At 41.0% G+C, this 12656-nt stretch overlaps 1 protein-coding gene across 2 annotated transcripts; it reads left to right on the forward strand.

Annotated features, from left to right (window-relative positions):
* Positions 1 to 1287: 1287 nt before the first annotated feature.
* Positions 1288 to 11762, forward strand: DDX20 (DEAD-box helicase 20). Of its 2 annotated transcripts, none has more exons than XM_032487330.1 (11): positions 1288 to 1772; positions 2525 to 2619; positions 4341 to 4509; positions 5107 to 5221; positions 5342 to 5484; positions 5626 to 5764; positions 5866 to 5924; positions 6830 to 6912; positions 7255 to 7387; positions 7488 to 7589; positions 10018 to 11762. In XM_032487330.1, the coding sequence occupies exons 1-11, from the start codon at positions 1472 to 1474 to the stop codon at positions 11181 to 11183; spliced, it is 2505 nt and encodes an 834-aa protein (XP_032343221.1). In that variant the 5' UTR covers positions 1288 to 1471; the 3' UTR covers positions 11184 to 11762. The 2 variants fall into 2 exon arrangements, with proteins under 2 accessions (XP_032343221.1, XP_032343220.1); XM_032487329.1 differs by having other exon boundaries at positions 1430 to 1772; positions 7255 to 7360.
* The last annotated feature ends 894 nt before the right edge of the window (positions 11763 to 12656 follow it).

Raw genomic sequence — 12656 nt, forward strand, 5'->3', positions numbered from 1 at the left:
ATGAACAGTTGACATTTTCTCAATGTTTTGTACATTTCTAAGCAAACTCATCTTTGGAACCCCTTTCCAATGGGATTACCATGCCAAAACCCCTCCTACATCCTTTGGAATAAGGATCATCGCTCTGTGTGTGTGTGTGTGTGTGTGTGTGTGTGTGTGTGTGTGTGTGTGTGTGTGTTTCTGTGAGAAGGGAAGCCTGAGGCCCGTGAGAGATAATGACTGGAATTACAATATAAGGACAAAGGGAAAAGTTGCGATTGGATGCAGAATATCTTTAGATTTGGAATTGTGAATAAGATTAGGTTCCAGAAATACTAACATTTGGAGTTACGACTTAGACTTTGTTATAGGGACTTATTTATTCAATAAATATTGAGCACTTAATCTGTGTCAGATTGTTTTTTTCCCATTAGGGATACCTCAGAGAACAAGAGGGAACAGGTCCCTGTTATCATAGAGTGGTGGGGACAGACAGTAAACACATTTCAGCTAGGAATAAGTACCATGAAGAAAAATAAAGCAGAACAAGGGACTAGAGAGTTGTGGGAAAGGCCGGGGAGCCGACAGGATGGGGGCGCTGTCTCAGGTGGGTGTTCAGGAAAGCCCTCTTTGACAAGGTGATATCTGAGCAGACACCTAAAGTAAAGTGTTAAAGACTGTTGTCATCCATGAGATGGGGGGGGGGGGGAGTAGGAGCAACACACAGAAAATGTTAAATTTGAGATGTCTATTTAGACATCGAAGTGGAGATGTTGAGAAGGGAGAATCTGAATGTACAAGTCTGGAGTACAGGGAGAGGTCTGAGGTGCGGATACGAATTTGGGAGCTGTCAGTCCAGTTGCTTGTTGCATTTCGATTGACTTTTATCAGAGCTCACCATGTGCCACGTATTACGCTACGGGCTGGGGACACAGAGATGAATAAAGCGGTACTGCACAAACATGTACCAGGCAAAGTGGTACATCCTAAGTCTCGCTGTACTCCGGGCGCTCTCTGTGAGCACGAGAAGCAGCGAGTTGGAGCGGGAGAGGAAGGGGATCAGGCCGACGAAACCGCGGAGTCGCGGCCGCGAGGCGGGGAGCGTGACGCACTGGGCGCATCACAAAGACCGCGTCGTGAGGCCAGCCACGCCGGGCGCGGGGCTGGGAGGACCCGCCCACAGAGGGCCTGGAGGCGGGGCGGCGCTCCTACCGTGAGCGCGCGGCGCCCTCTGCAGGCCGCAGGCGGCGACACACCGGTAGCTTCAGCTTTCCTCTCCTCCCTTTTCCTGCCTACCTCAGGCCACACTTTTCGGTTGTTGTAGCTGTTTCTGACTCTCTCTAGGCCTCCACCTTCCGTCCCTTAGCCCTCCTCTTCGAGGCCAGACTTGTCAGTGTCTTCGCACAAAGACTACCAATAAAGTTTTTCCTCTTCTCGCCCTCAGGCTCCCCGCCTCGTCCCAAGTACCGCGAGATCCGGCGGCGCGGCTACCATGGCGGCGGCGTTTGAAGCCCCGGCGGCCTTAGCGACCGTGGAGACCGCTGTCCCGGCGGAGCGTGTGGCTGCGGACTTCTCGGCCCCCGAGCCAGTCCCCCGGCCGGTGCGGAGCCTGCGGACGGCTCACGACGTCGGCGGCCCGCGGACCCGCACCGGGGACGTGCTGCTGGCGGAGCCGGCGGACTTCGAGTCGCTGCTGCTGTCGCGGCCGGTGCTGGAGGGGCTGCGGGCGGCCGGCTTCGAACGGCCGTCGCCCGTGCAGCTCAAGGCCATCCCGCTGGGGCGCTGCGGGCTCGGTGAGGGCGGGGGCCCTGGGAAGGCCGGTAGGGCGGGAGGAAGCGGGGCGGCGGCGGTCGAGCCCGCGGCGAGGGCCGGGAAGGGCTTAGGTCGGCCGCCCGGCAGGGCTCGGCCCGGGGCCAGACGCTGCACGCTGTGAGCCTGTTTGGTCCTCTGTCAAACGGAGGCGCAGTCTTGAAATTGAAGGTGATTAAGGCCCATCCCACACTGACAAGTTGTTCTACGTTTGAGAAAATAAACGGTAGTAAGGATCTCAGATGAGATCATCCTGGATTATAGTAGGCCCGAAATCCAGTGACAAGAGTCCTTAAAAGAGAAGGGAGAAAGACAGAGGGAAAAAAGCCATGTGACAATGGAGGGAGAGATTGGAATTATGCAGCCCCAAGCCAAGAAGTGTCTGGAGCCATCAGAAGCTGGAAGGGACCAGGAAGGATTGTACCACAGAGCCTTAGAGGGAATGTGGGCCAGCTGATACCTTTACTTCATACTTCCTGGCCTCCAAAACTTTAAGAATATAAATTTCTGCTTTCTAAGCCTGCCCCCCAAGAAAGAAACGGTGGAGGTTCAGGGAGGAGGTGTGTTTCTGGATAAGGCCTCATGTGGGTTTTTTGGTTTTTTTTTTGAGTTAACTAAACACAAAGATGCCAAGGAGGTGATCTCTGGAGACCGTTCTAGTTCTGGGATTTCATGTTAGTACCTAAGCTTCTTGAGTCAGTCCTGGCTACTGATAATTTTTGTTTTTTCTCCTCAGATTTAATTGTTCAAGCTAAGTCTGGCACTGGGAAAACCTGTGTATTCTCCACCATTGCTTTGGACTCTCTTGTTCTTGAAAACTTAAGTACCCAGGTAAGTTGAGCTCAGAGGACCCAAAGGAGGGTTTGCTATGTGGATTTTACTACAGGTAGAAGAAATACCAGTAGAGGTAGAAGTGAATTTGGTGAATGATTGAGTTAAGACATGTGAAAAGTATAAAAGTAAAGTAGACCTTAAGGCTGTTGAGTGGTGGTGGTGTGGATGGTGACCAAATATACATTATTAGTGTTAGAAGTTTGGAAATTTCTATTATTACTGCATGTTAAATAAGCCTGCCGTGTGTGTCAATTTTATCATTACTGGAGAATACGGATAGGAATTCTTTATTCTTTTATTTGCTCACTAGATTGTGGTGAGGTCATTCATGGTAATGAGGTGCTTTGGCTATTGCTGGTAACTGCAGGTGGTTCTTACAGTGAATGTATCATATTGATCTCCATCTTCTAGGTTCTCTTAGAGTAGGTCTAAGATGTCCTTATCCCAGATTAACAGTTGATTTGGGTTTGGGGATCATTTCTTCAACAAAGACTTGTTGAGCTCATGCTATATATGAACAGTATGCTAGGCATTGGGAATACAAAGATGAATCAGATATGATGCTCATAGTACTGCTGTGTGGTTTAATAGTTACAGCAGACTGTATTTCAAGTTCTCGGTCATGTGTATCTGGGGGTATGTCAAATGTTTTTTTACGCAGATACCCATATTCGTGATCTGTAAAGCTCTTTGAGTCCTACCTTAGATTTACCAAATCCTGAGTGATGTTGCACCTAGAAAATCCTTCTGTTTCCCAAGAACCTGGGCTATTCTTGTGAACTGAGATAAATGTATTTAAGATTTTGGCTTCTGACAGTTTGGCAGCAGGTCAGATGCCAAAACTCTGAATAAGTTCCATAAATGAAATTCATTTTTAATTTAAGATCTTTGTGTTATCAAAATCATGCATATTCATTTTTGAAAATTGGGAAAATTCCGAAAAATAAAGAAGTACCAGAAGACAAAATATAATCTCAGAGAGAAAATGCCATTAACAGTTCGGCATATTTTGTCTTAGACTTCTTAAGCAGTTTTTTTCCCCCTTGTAGTTGAGAACATGCTGTTTTACCTTCTCCTCCAGTAGTTATATTGCAGACTTCTCACTGTGCCTCTCAAGGCCTTTCATGACCTAGCCTCTGGAGCTAGATCTCTGACCCTAACTTGGACCAACCATGGGCCTCCTTGCCGTTCCTGAAAAACACCAAGAACACTACAATGTTAAGGCCTTTGCATTTGCTGTTTCCTTTTCCTGAAGACAATTCCCTGGGTTTCACATAGCTAGCTCAGCTCCGTGGTGCTCAGATGTTCTCTCTTTAGAGGGGTCTTCTTGATTGTACCATTTAGAATAATGTCTTCCCTTCCTTTGTCCCTTCTTTCTCTTTTCCCTGTTTGATTTTTTTCTTCATAGCACTTTCCATTACCTGCCTTTATTTGTACATTTGTTTATTGTATATCTTCTTATCATCCAAGAATGAAAGTGCCATGAGAACAAGGTCTTTGTATTAACTATTGTCTCTATAGCAACTTGTATGTGGCCTGGCACATAGTGGGTTCTTAATGTTTGTCAAATGAATACATAAATGAATGAATTTAAAATGATCATTTAAATGAAAAATAGTTCATTGTATAATGAATGTTCCAATCACATGTGTTTATTCTTCTGACTTGTTAAAGGTACATTTTATGTTTTTTTGTTTTTTGTTTTTTGTTTTTTTTAGATTTTGATCTTGGCTCCTACAAGAGAAATTGCTGTGCAGATACATTCTGTTATCACAGCCATTGGAATAAAAATGGAAGGCTTAGAGTGTCATGTGTTTATTGGAGGGACTCCATTATCACAAGACAAAACCAGACTTAAAAAGTGTCATATCGCCGTTGGTTCTCCTGGTAAGATACCAGTGTCTGTTCATAACTGGGGCTTTAAAGGAGCTGAACACAGTTAGTATAACAATAACAGTATGAGAATCTTTGATAACTATGGTAATTATTTTGAGGATTAAAAATGAAGAACATTAGATTAATGAGATATAAACACAGGATTGGATTACCAACACAAATCTCCATTCCTAAGGATGTTTAAGGTCAAGTATGGAATAGGCTTCTGAGAAGAAGAGGAATGAGATGACTTTTAGGAAGCCCTTTTAAGCTGTGGAGTAGGATGATTCTTGGTTTCCATATTAGTCTTTCGGTCAGGAATCACTCAGAATCAGTCTAGCATTCAGTGCCTTAGCAGTCAAGTCTTTTTACAGGAATAGTGTTTATTTTCCATACTTGTTGGTGATGAAATGTGAGAGAAAAATAAAGACTAAGGCAAGATCGGAAGTCAGGATTTCTAATTTGTGATTTATGTGTAAATGTCGAATAATGAGCGTTGGGTCAGGAAAGTCAGCAGTTAAGCCTGTAAGTAGAGTAACAACGTTGGCTGAAATTAGCACAAATTTGGTACATCATGAATACTTCTATATGTTCTCTTCTGGAATTTAGGCAGAATTAAACAACTGATAGAGCTTGACTACTTGAACCCAGGCAGTGTACGTCTCTTTATTCTTGATGAAGCGGATAAGCTTTTAGAAGAAGGCAGCTTCCAGGAGCAAATAAAGTAAGAAAAATAACTAACTTGACTATTAAAATGGTGTCCCACAGTATCTGTCTTTGGCTTTTCTAGGTGATGATTACTGTCTGATAGTTTCCATGATTGTGTTTTTCTTCTGTTTTGCAGTTGGATTTATTCTTCCTTACCTGCCAATAAACAGATGTTGGCAGTATCAGCTACTTACCCTGAATTTTTGGCTAATGCTTTGACCAAGTACATGAGAGAGCCCACTTTTGTAAGACTGAATTCCAGTGATCTGAGTCTCATAGGTGAGTATAGATTTTCGATGCTTACTGGGTTTGTTCGTGACATTCTGGAGCTTTCCTTTGCTTAGTTGGCTGTTGCTTTCTCCTATTTGCTACTGTGATATAGCAAATGTATTTGTTTTAACAGAAGACTCTTCTTTATAGGTTTGAAGCAGTTTTACAAACTTGTCAACTCATATCCTTTGGCCCATAAGACTTTTGAGGAAAAGACTCAGCATTTACAGGAACTGTTCAGCAAAATTCCATTTAATCAAGCCTTAGTCTTTTCTAATCTACACAGCAGGTAATGTGCCTTGAAAGGTCATCTGGTCATCTTGTGAAATGGAAGGATAGGTGTGGGCCAATATTTGTAAAAATTATAACCTTTTGTGTTATTTTTCATAGAGCACAACATTTGGCTGATATCCTTTCTTCTAAAGGCTTTCCTGCCGAGTGCATTTCAGGTAAGTTCATCTCTTACTTTAATCTTTGTTAAGTGTCCTGACTTGAAGCTTTCCCAAAGTCAGGAGGAAGAGATACCACTTCATGAGTTGTCTCGTGAATGTGAGGTTACACTGAGTCTCCAGAGTAAAGGGAATTTCAGATTTATTTTTCGCTGGAATTTGATGTATCAGTATCTTTGTTTTTTAAGAAGTAACATGATATATAATAAAAAAAAATAGAAAACTGGAGTTATATCCACAAAGAACTTAATTTTATAAAACAAAGTCTATCTTTGTTGTCTGGAAAGTATTTTGTTTCTTTATATAGTCATTTAAAAACACTAAGACTTGCTGACTGAATTGACTTTTATTGTCTTATGGAAGGCAAAACTGGCTCATTTTTAACACAAAGCTAAATTATTACTGCTGGCCTAATAAGAATGAACGATTTAAAACAATTTTTGATCAGTGAGATCCTTATTAGAGCTTGGTTGATAGCTTAGTTTTTAACCTGTTAACATAAGTTTGTTTAGTCACGGTGTATCATGAGACATGAGATGAATGAGATATGGACCAATATTTTACCTGTAGATCACACTTTACCACTAAATTGGTAAATAGCTGATTAAAGCAATTTTATTTTCCTAAGAATTGTTATACCTGATATGTAATTGTTATATCTGCAGGCATAGCCTAGTCACCATTTAAAACTAAGCAGCCTAAATAATTTCAAGTTGATTGCCTAACCATGTTCTAGAAGATTCTGACTTTAGGTCTTAACCTAGATTTGCATATAAGGACAGAATTAACTTTGGTTGTTATATTTTTAAAGTGTTAGGACTGGAAATTATGATTTCTGCTTTTTGTGGAGTTGATAAATGTATCATAGCTTGTTTTTATGTGACTTTATTTTTGGGTCTTTTTAGGCAACATGAGTCAGAATCAGCGTCTTGATGCTGTGGCTAAACTGAGGCAGTTTCATTGCAGAGTCCTCATTTCCACAGATTTGGTAAATTTCTTGTTCAGTTTGGGTGACTAATCTATCTGGACATATGTTCTGTTATCAAATGTACAGATTTCATCTATTATTTTAGGTGGGTGTATCTGACAAGAATACCAGAAGATAATCGTCTTTCCAGTGCTAGGAAACATGCTTTCCTAAAAATGTCTTATATATTTTTATCTTTATTCTTGAAATTAGTTAGTGATGAGAAAAGGATTTTCTTTTCCTTTGTTCCTAAATATCCTCCTGTTGGATTTGGTTCTTGGTTATACCAGAATAATGCAATGTGCATTGTTACCCATGCAATAGTTAATGCAAACAAAAAGTTGCTCTCTTCTTCAATTCAAGACTTCCCGTGGGATTGATGCTGAGAAGGTGAATCTGGTTGTAAACCTGGATGTACCATTGGATTGGGAGACATACATGCATCGGATTGGCAGAGCTGGCCGTTTTGGTAAAAAAAGAAAAAGAAAAAGCTTGGGTACTTTCTCTACGGGGAAGAATCTGTAATATGACAGTTGGATGTGAAGTATCATTTTTCTGAAAATGATTTACTACTTAACATTCCTTCTGTGCTTTAGGTACTTTGGGATTGACAGTGACCTACTGCTGCAGGGGAGAAGAAGAAAATACCATGATGAAAATTGCCCAGAAATGTAATATCAACCTTCTGCCTTTACCAGGTATATTTTGTCTGTTTAATTTTGCTGTCGAAATAATAATGGTAATGATTAGAGGCCTAATAAAAATAATGGCTAACATAAGAATTTACGATGTGTTGGGTGGTGTTCTAAGTACTCTATGTATATTAACTCTAATTCTCACCACAATGCTATGAAGTATGTGCTGTTAGTATCTGCATTTTGTAGATGAGGATATTGAGACACAGGAAAGTTAAGTAATTTGCCTAAGGTCTTACAGCTAATAAGTAGCAGGGAGAGGACTGCAAGCTAACTAATGACACATTAAAAATGAAAAGTATTTTCCTGTTGTATTAACTCTGTATTTTACTTTGTAGCCTTACAATTTGATTTCATTTTATATCAAGGAATGTATTTTATCTCTTATGTTACTGTGAAGATAATTTTGCCATATTCTCCTTTGTCACCTCAGGGAAGGAACAGTACCATTCATTTGGACACTATTATGAAAATTTTGAAGTATTTTCTTTTGATTTTTTTTCACTGCAGATTACTTTATTACCAGCCCTACACTTTTGATTTTAATGTATCATTTATCAAGCTGCTTTTTTAAACTGTCATCTTGGAAACAATGCATGTTTAAAACTGTTAATGATCTCTTGAACATTTTTTTTAAAAACCCTAAAAAACTCGTGTGAAAATACGGCTTATTTGCTATACAGCTGACCCTTGAACAGTGTTGGGGGTCGGGGTGCCCAGCCTCTGCACAGCTGAAAATCCCTATATAACTTACAGTCAGTCCTCCGTCTGCGTTCCCACGTCTGCTGATGCAACCAGCCGCAGGGTATGCAGTTCTGTAGTACAAACTGGGAAAAATCTGCATATAGGTGGACCTGCGCAGTTCAAACCTGAGTTGTTCAAGGGTCAATTGTACATGTTAATGTATGCACGTTAGTATGTACATGTATGTTGTATAGATACATAGATGTATACTTACGTAGTATATACATAACCTTCTAGAAGATGGGATATGTGGTTATTGAATAAATACAGCAATGAATATTTTATCCATTTATATTTAACTCCTTTAGTGGTTTCTACAAAGTTAGATTAAGCACAGATTTTGGAATACTGTGGATTCTATAGTAGTTATGGCTTTGTGACAGCTCATTTTATGATCTTTTTACAGATTTCTTTAATTGCTCTAAGCTTATGTCCTGATATACAAAGCATTGGTTTTTGGAGTAGATGGCCTTTAGGTTCTCTGTCAGTTCTAAGATTGTATTATGTTATTTCTCTCTATGTATGTGTCTGTTGGTGATCTTTGTAATTATAAATATGGAAGAACTAAATTGAAAATTGGTACAAGAGGGTTAGGACTTGTGGTAGGATTCAGTATCATAGCATCTAGTGATAAAAATAAAATTGGCTTTTGGATACCAGAAAATGACATATTTGGATCTTTATGAAGTATTAACAGAGGCCTGAAAACATGAGAATGTGATATTCATAGTGTTAGGTCTCTGTTGCATGAGACACTTGTGTGACAACAGATTGTGCGGATAAGTTGCCTAGAGCAGGATTAGGAGGGAAAGGCCTGAATGATAGGTCTCGGCAGCCAAAAGATAGCACCTCCATAGGAATCCGAGTTTAGTCAGAGGGTCTGTTCAACGAAGGATCAGGAGCCCCATCTGAAGAGGGATTTTAGTAGTGGGGACACAGACATGGAATACCAACGGCAGCAACACATGGACAAGATCTTTGTAAAGCAGGGGCTCTGTGTCCTTGGTCTGCTTAAGGTGAAAACTGGGCATACTTTGGAAAGGTCTGAGTGTGCAGGTGGAAGCAAATTGTCACACCTGGATGGAACAGGACATTTAGAGAGTAGGAGCCCTGAATTTTTTTTTTTTAATTTACAAGTGCCATTGGTACCTCAGATCTTTTCACAGCCATCTAGCTTTTTTCCCCTATAGAGGTTTTTTCTCCACTGTTGAGGGCAGTGATTTCTCCCTGTTAGAATATTTGGTGGCAGATTTACTTGGGTACAGAGTTACAGTTGTATTATTTCCCAGTTGGTAAGCTTTCGGAAAACAGTCCATTTTCTAATGTCTTGTTTTGCTGTTGTCAGAGAAGTACAGAGGAGAAGTTAGGGAGAGGGAGAAGAGGAGAGGTGGGAGGACTGCTGCAGAGCCATCCCTCACTCCTAGAAATAAGCCCTTTTCAGGTGGGAGGTGGAAGGAGATGTTGCTTGTGAGTCTGGGTTGGGCCTTGCATATTTTGGGGCAGGTTTCTTTTCTGCAAGAATTACTTAGGTTTTTTAAAATACTGATATATTAAGCTTCTTAGTATGTTAATTAGTACAGTTTGTTTCTTAACTGTATTTGACCATGGAAGGCTTTATGAAGCCATTGAAAAAATGCTAGTCGAGAGCAGCTTGAGAATTTGATACTTTTTTATTCCTTTTATGTAGATCCTATTCCTCCTGGTCTGATGGAAGAATGTTTGGATTGGGATGTGGAGGTCGAAGCTGCCATGCATACATATGGCTTAGCAAGTATACCTCCCCAGCCCCTAAACAAACAAATTCAAAAAATAGAGAGAACCTTTGAAACTCAGAAAGCTTATAGTAACCACGTGGCTTCATCTAGAAATACTTCTGTGTCTGCACTATCAGTCAAATCAAAAAATAATACCAAACAAAAGCTTCCTGTGAAAAGCCACTCAGAGTGTGGAATTGTAGAGAAAGCAATGTCGCCAAAAGAGCTGGGCTGTGCCATACAACTGGAAGAGCAGATGAAGAATTCTGTTCAGATATCTGTTGAAAACTCGGCTGATAATCAGCACCAAGTCAAAGAAGCTTCTGTGTCACTCCCCACAATTCCTTGTCTGTCTTCCTTTAAAATCCGTCTGCCATGCCCTTTGACTTTTGCAGAATTGGTGGAGGATTATGAGTACTTTGTTAAAGAAGGGTTAGAGAAACCTGTGGAAATCATCAGACACTACACAGGTCCTGGGGATCAGACTGTGAATCCTCAGAATGGTTTCGTGAGAAACAGAATCACTGAAGAGAGAGCACAGATACTGGCAAGTAGTAGCCAATCTGGAGATTCTGAGAGCGACAGTGGTTCTTACAGCTCAAGGACTTCTTCCCAGAGCAAAGGAAATAAGTCACACGTGGAAGGCTCTTCTGATACTCAGCTGAAGGACTCGGAACCTCTTCCCGTGGATGGCCAGATCTCTTTGGAACAACCTCTGAATGAAGGTGACACCCCTAATCTAGTAGAGTATCAGGAATCGCCTGAAATCCAAATAAAGGCCAGGCATAAAGAGGGGGCTAACCACAACCAGAGAGTTAAGCAGAGCCGGAGAAACCTTCCCAGGCGGTCCTCCTATCGACCGCAGACAGAACCGCAGGAAGATGGCTGGTATGACTGCCGTGGGGAAGCACATCCGAGTTTCTCAAATACCTATCAGGACTATGAGGAGTACTGGAGAGCTTACTATAGGGCCTGGCAGGAATACTATGCTGCTGCTTCTCAGTCGTATTATTGGAATGCTCAGAGGCATCCAGGTTGGGTGGCAGCCTACCACATGAACACCATTTATCTACAGGAGATGATGCGCGGCAACCAGTGACAACAGGCCGTGCACAGACCATCTGGAAACATCGACAGGTGGTGTCTTAGGGTAGCTATCCTCTTTGAGCTATGGTAGAGTGGCATTTAGAGGCATTTTTGAGGAACTGGGAAAGTCTTGAAGCTTTCTGCTGCGACACATCTGTTTTTCAGATTGTTTTGACCTAAACCAATTTAGGTCAGGTGTCATCTTTTTTTTTAAAAGAAACTTCATGAAGCAGATTCTTGAAAGAAAATTTTGGGGACATAGAGCTAAAGGTCCCAGGTGCCATTTTCTATAAGCCATTCCATAAAGAAACATTTAAAAAGACTTATACCACTGCTTGCTTTGAAAAGAATAAAAACAGTTGTGATTTGAAATAATGCTAGTTTATGCTGTGGAGTTCTTTCCAAAAGTCTTGGGCTGCATTTCCATAGAGTTGTGTTTTGAAGAAATTTGTAGCATGGTAGGTCAGAAAATCCCCTTTTAGGTTCCAGCAGGAAGGAATAAACATTGCTTCAGATTTTCCCATAAGTACTTGATTTGATGCTATTTTCTTCCCAGTAAAAATTATTCATTACCAGTAAAAATACAAACTTAGTCAAATGTGTTGATATGTTTATTATTCATCTTTTGAATGTCTTGTTTTTAAGGTGGTGGAAGCTGTCTGCAGTTTTGACGTGCATTATACAACTGAGGACCACCAGTGGCTGTCTCATTTTCCTTTCTCAGGAAAAGGAGCAGATCTTAATCTTTGCTGGTTTTTGAATTCTTTTATCCAAATAGATTTGTCCCAGAAAACTTCTCATTTTATAAACAAACGTACATGTAATTTCAAAGGCTTCATAGACCCTCTGAAGTCCATTTGTAGAGCCCAGGTTAAGAGCTGCCCTGCTCTGCTCTTAACCAAGGGAGGTTCTAGCTCTGCATTTTAAGTATTTTGTGGAAGCTGGGACTCATTCTGTTCAAACTCAAGTGTTCTAATCTTGTGTCTAATAAATTTTTTTCCTAGTTTTACCTCTAATGCTAGCATCCAAGTGTAGCAGTCATTTTTCTGAGATAATGTGCCTATAAATTATGATTTAGAAAAATGTAATTGGAAGTTACATATTGTCATGTCTTCTCTAGCAGTCATCTTACGATTATGCATTTGGTTCCCAAGCCTGTCTGTGAACAGGATCTGTGGTGAGAGAACCCCTTATATAGAGAGATAAGTATTTGCTTTTTAACAGGAAAGCTCTCCTTTCCTGTGTACATTCTTGTCTAGGCAGTGTAAACATTTTCCCCCAAGGCTGTCAGCAAACATCCACAGCCATTGTCATTTACTGTCCAGCACTCACATAACACAGTCCTAAACTGTTTAACTTGGATTCCTGTCATCTGGGTTGGGCAATGATTGGCTTTACTTATATGTATCAGTACTGTACACATATTGCCAAGTTAGAGTGAATTAATTAACACTGTAAATAGCAAATCCATAATTAGGTCCAGCCT

The sequence above is a fragment of the Camelus ferus genome, chromosome 9 (genome assembly GCF_009834535.1).
Source record: "Camelus ferus isolate YT-003-E chromosome 9, BCGSAC_Cfer_1.0, whole genome shotgun sequence".
In the NCBI taxonomy this organism is placed as follows: Eukaryota; Metazoa; Chordata; class Mammalia; order Artiodactyla; family Camelidae; genus Camelus; species Camelus ferus.

Bases quoted from the DNA above. Each gene is read 5' to 3' on its own strand.
- DDX20 (XM_032487330.1), top strand. From the start codon at position 1,472: ATGGCGGCGGCGTTTGAAGCCCCGGCGGCCTTAGCGACCGTGGAGACC. The intron at 2,620-4,340 runs GTAAGTTGAGCT...TGTTTTTTTTAG, and splicing joins TTGAAAACTTAAGTACCCAG to ATTTTGATCTTGGCTCCTAC. The intron at 5,925-6,829 runs GTAAGTTCATCT...GGGTCTTTTTAG, and splicing joins TCCTGCCGAGTGCATTTCAG to GCAACATGAGTCAGAATCAG.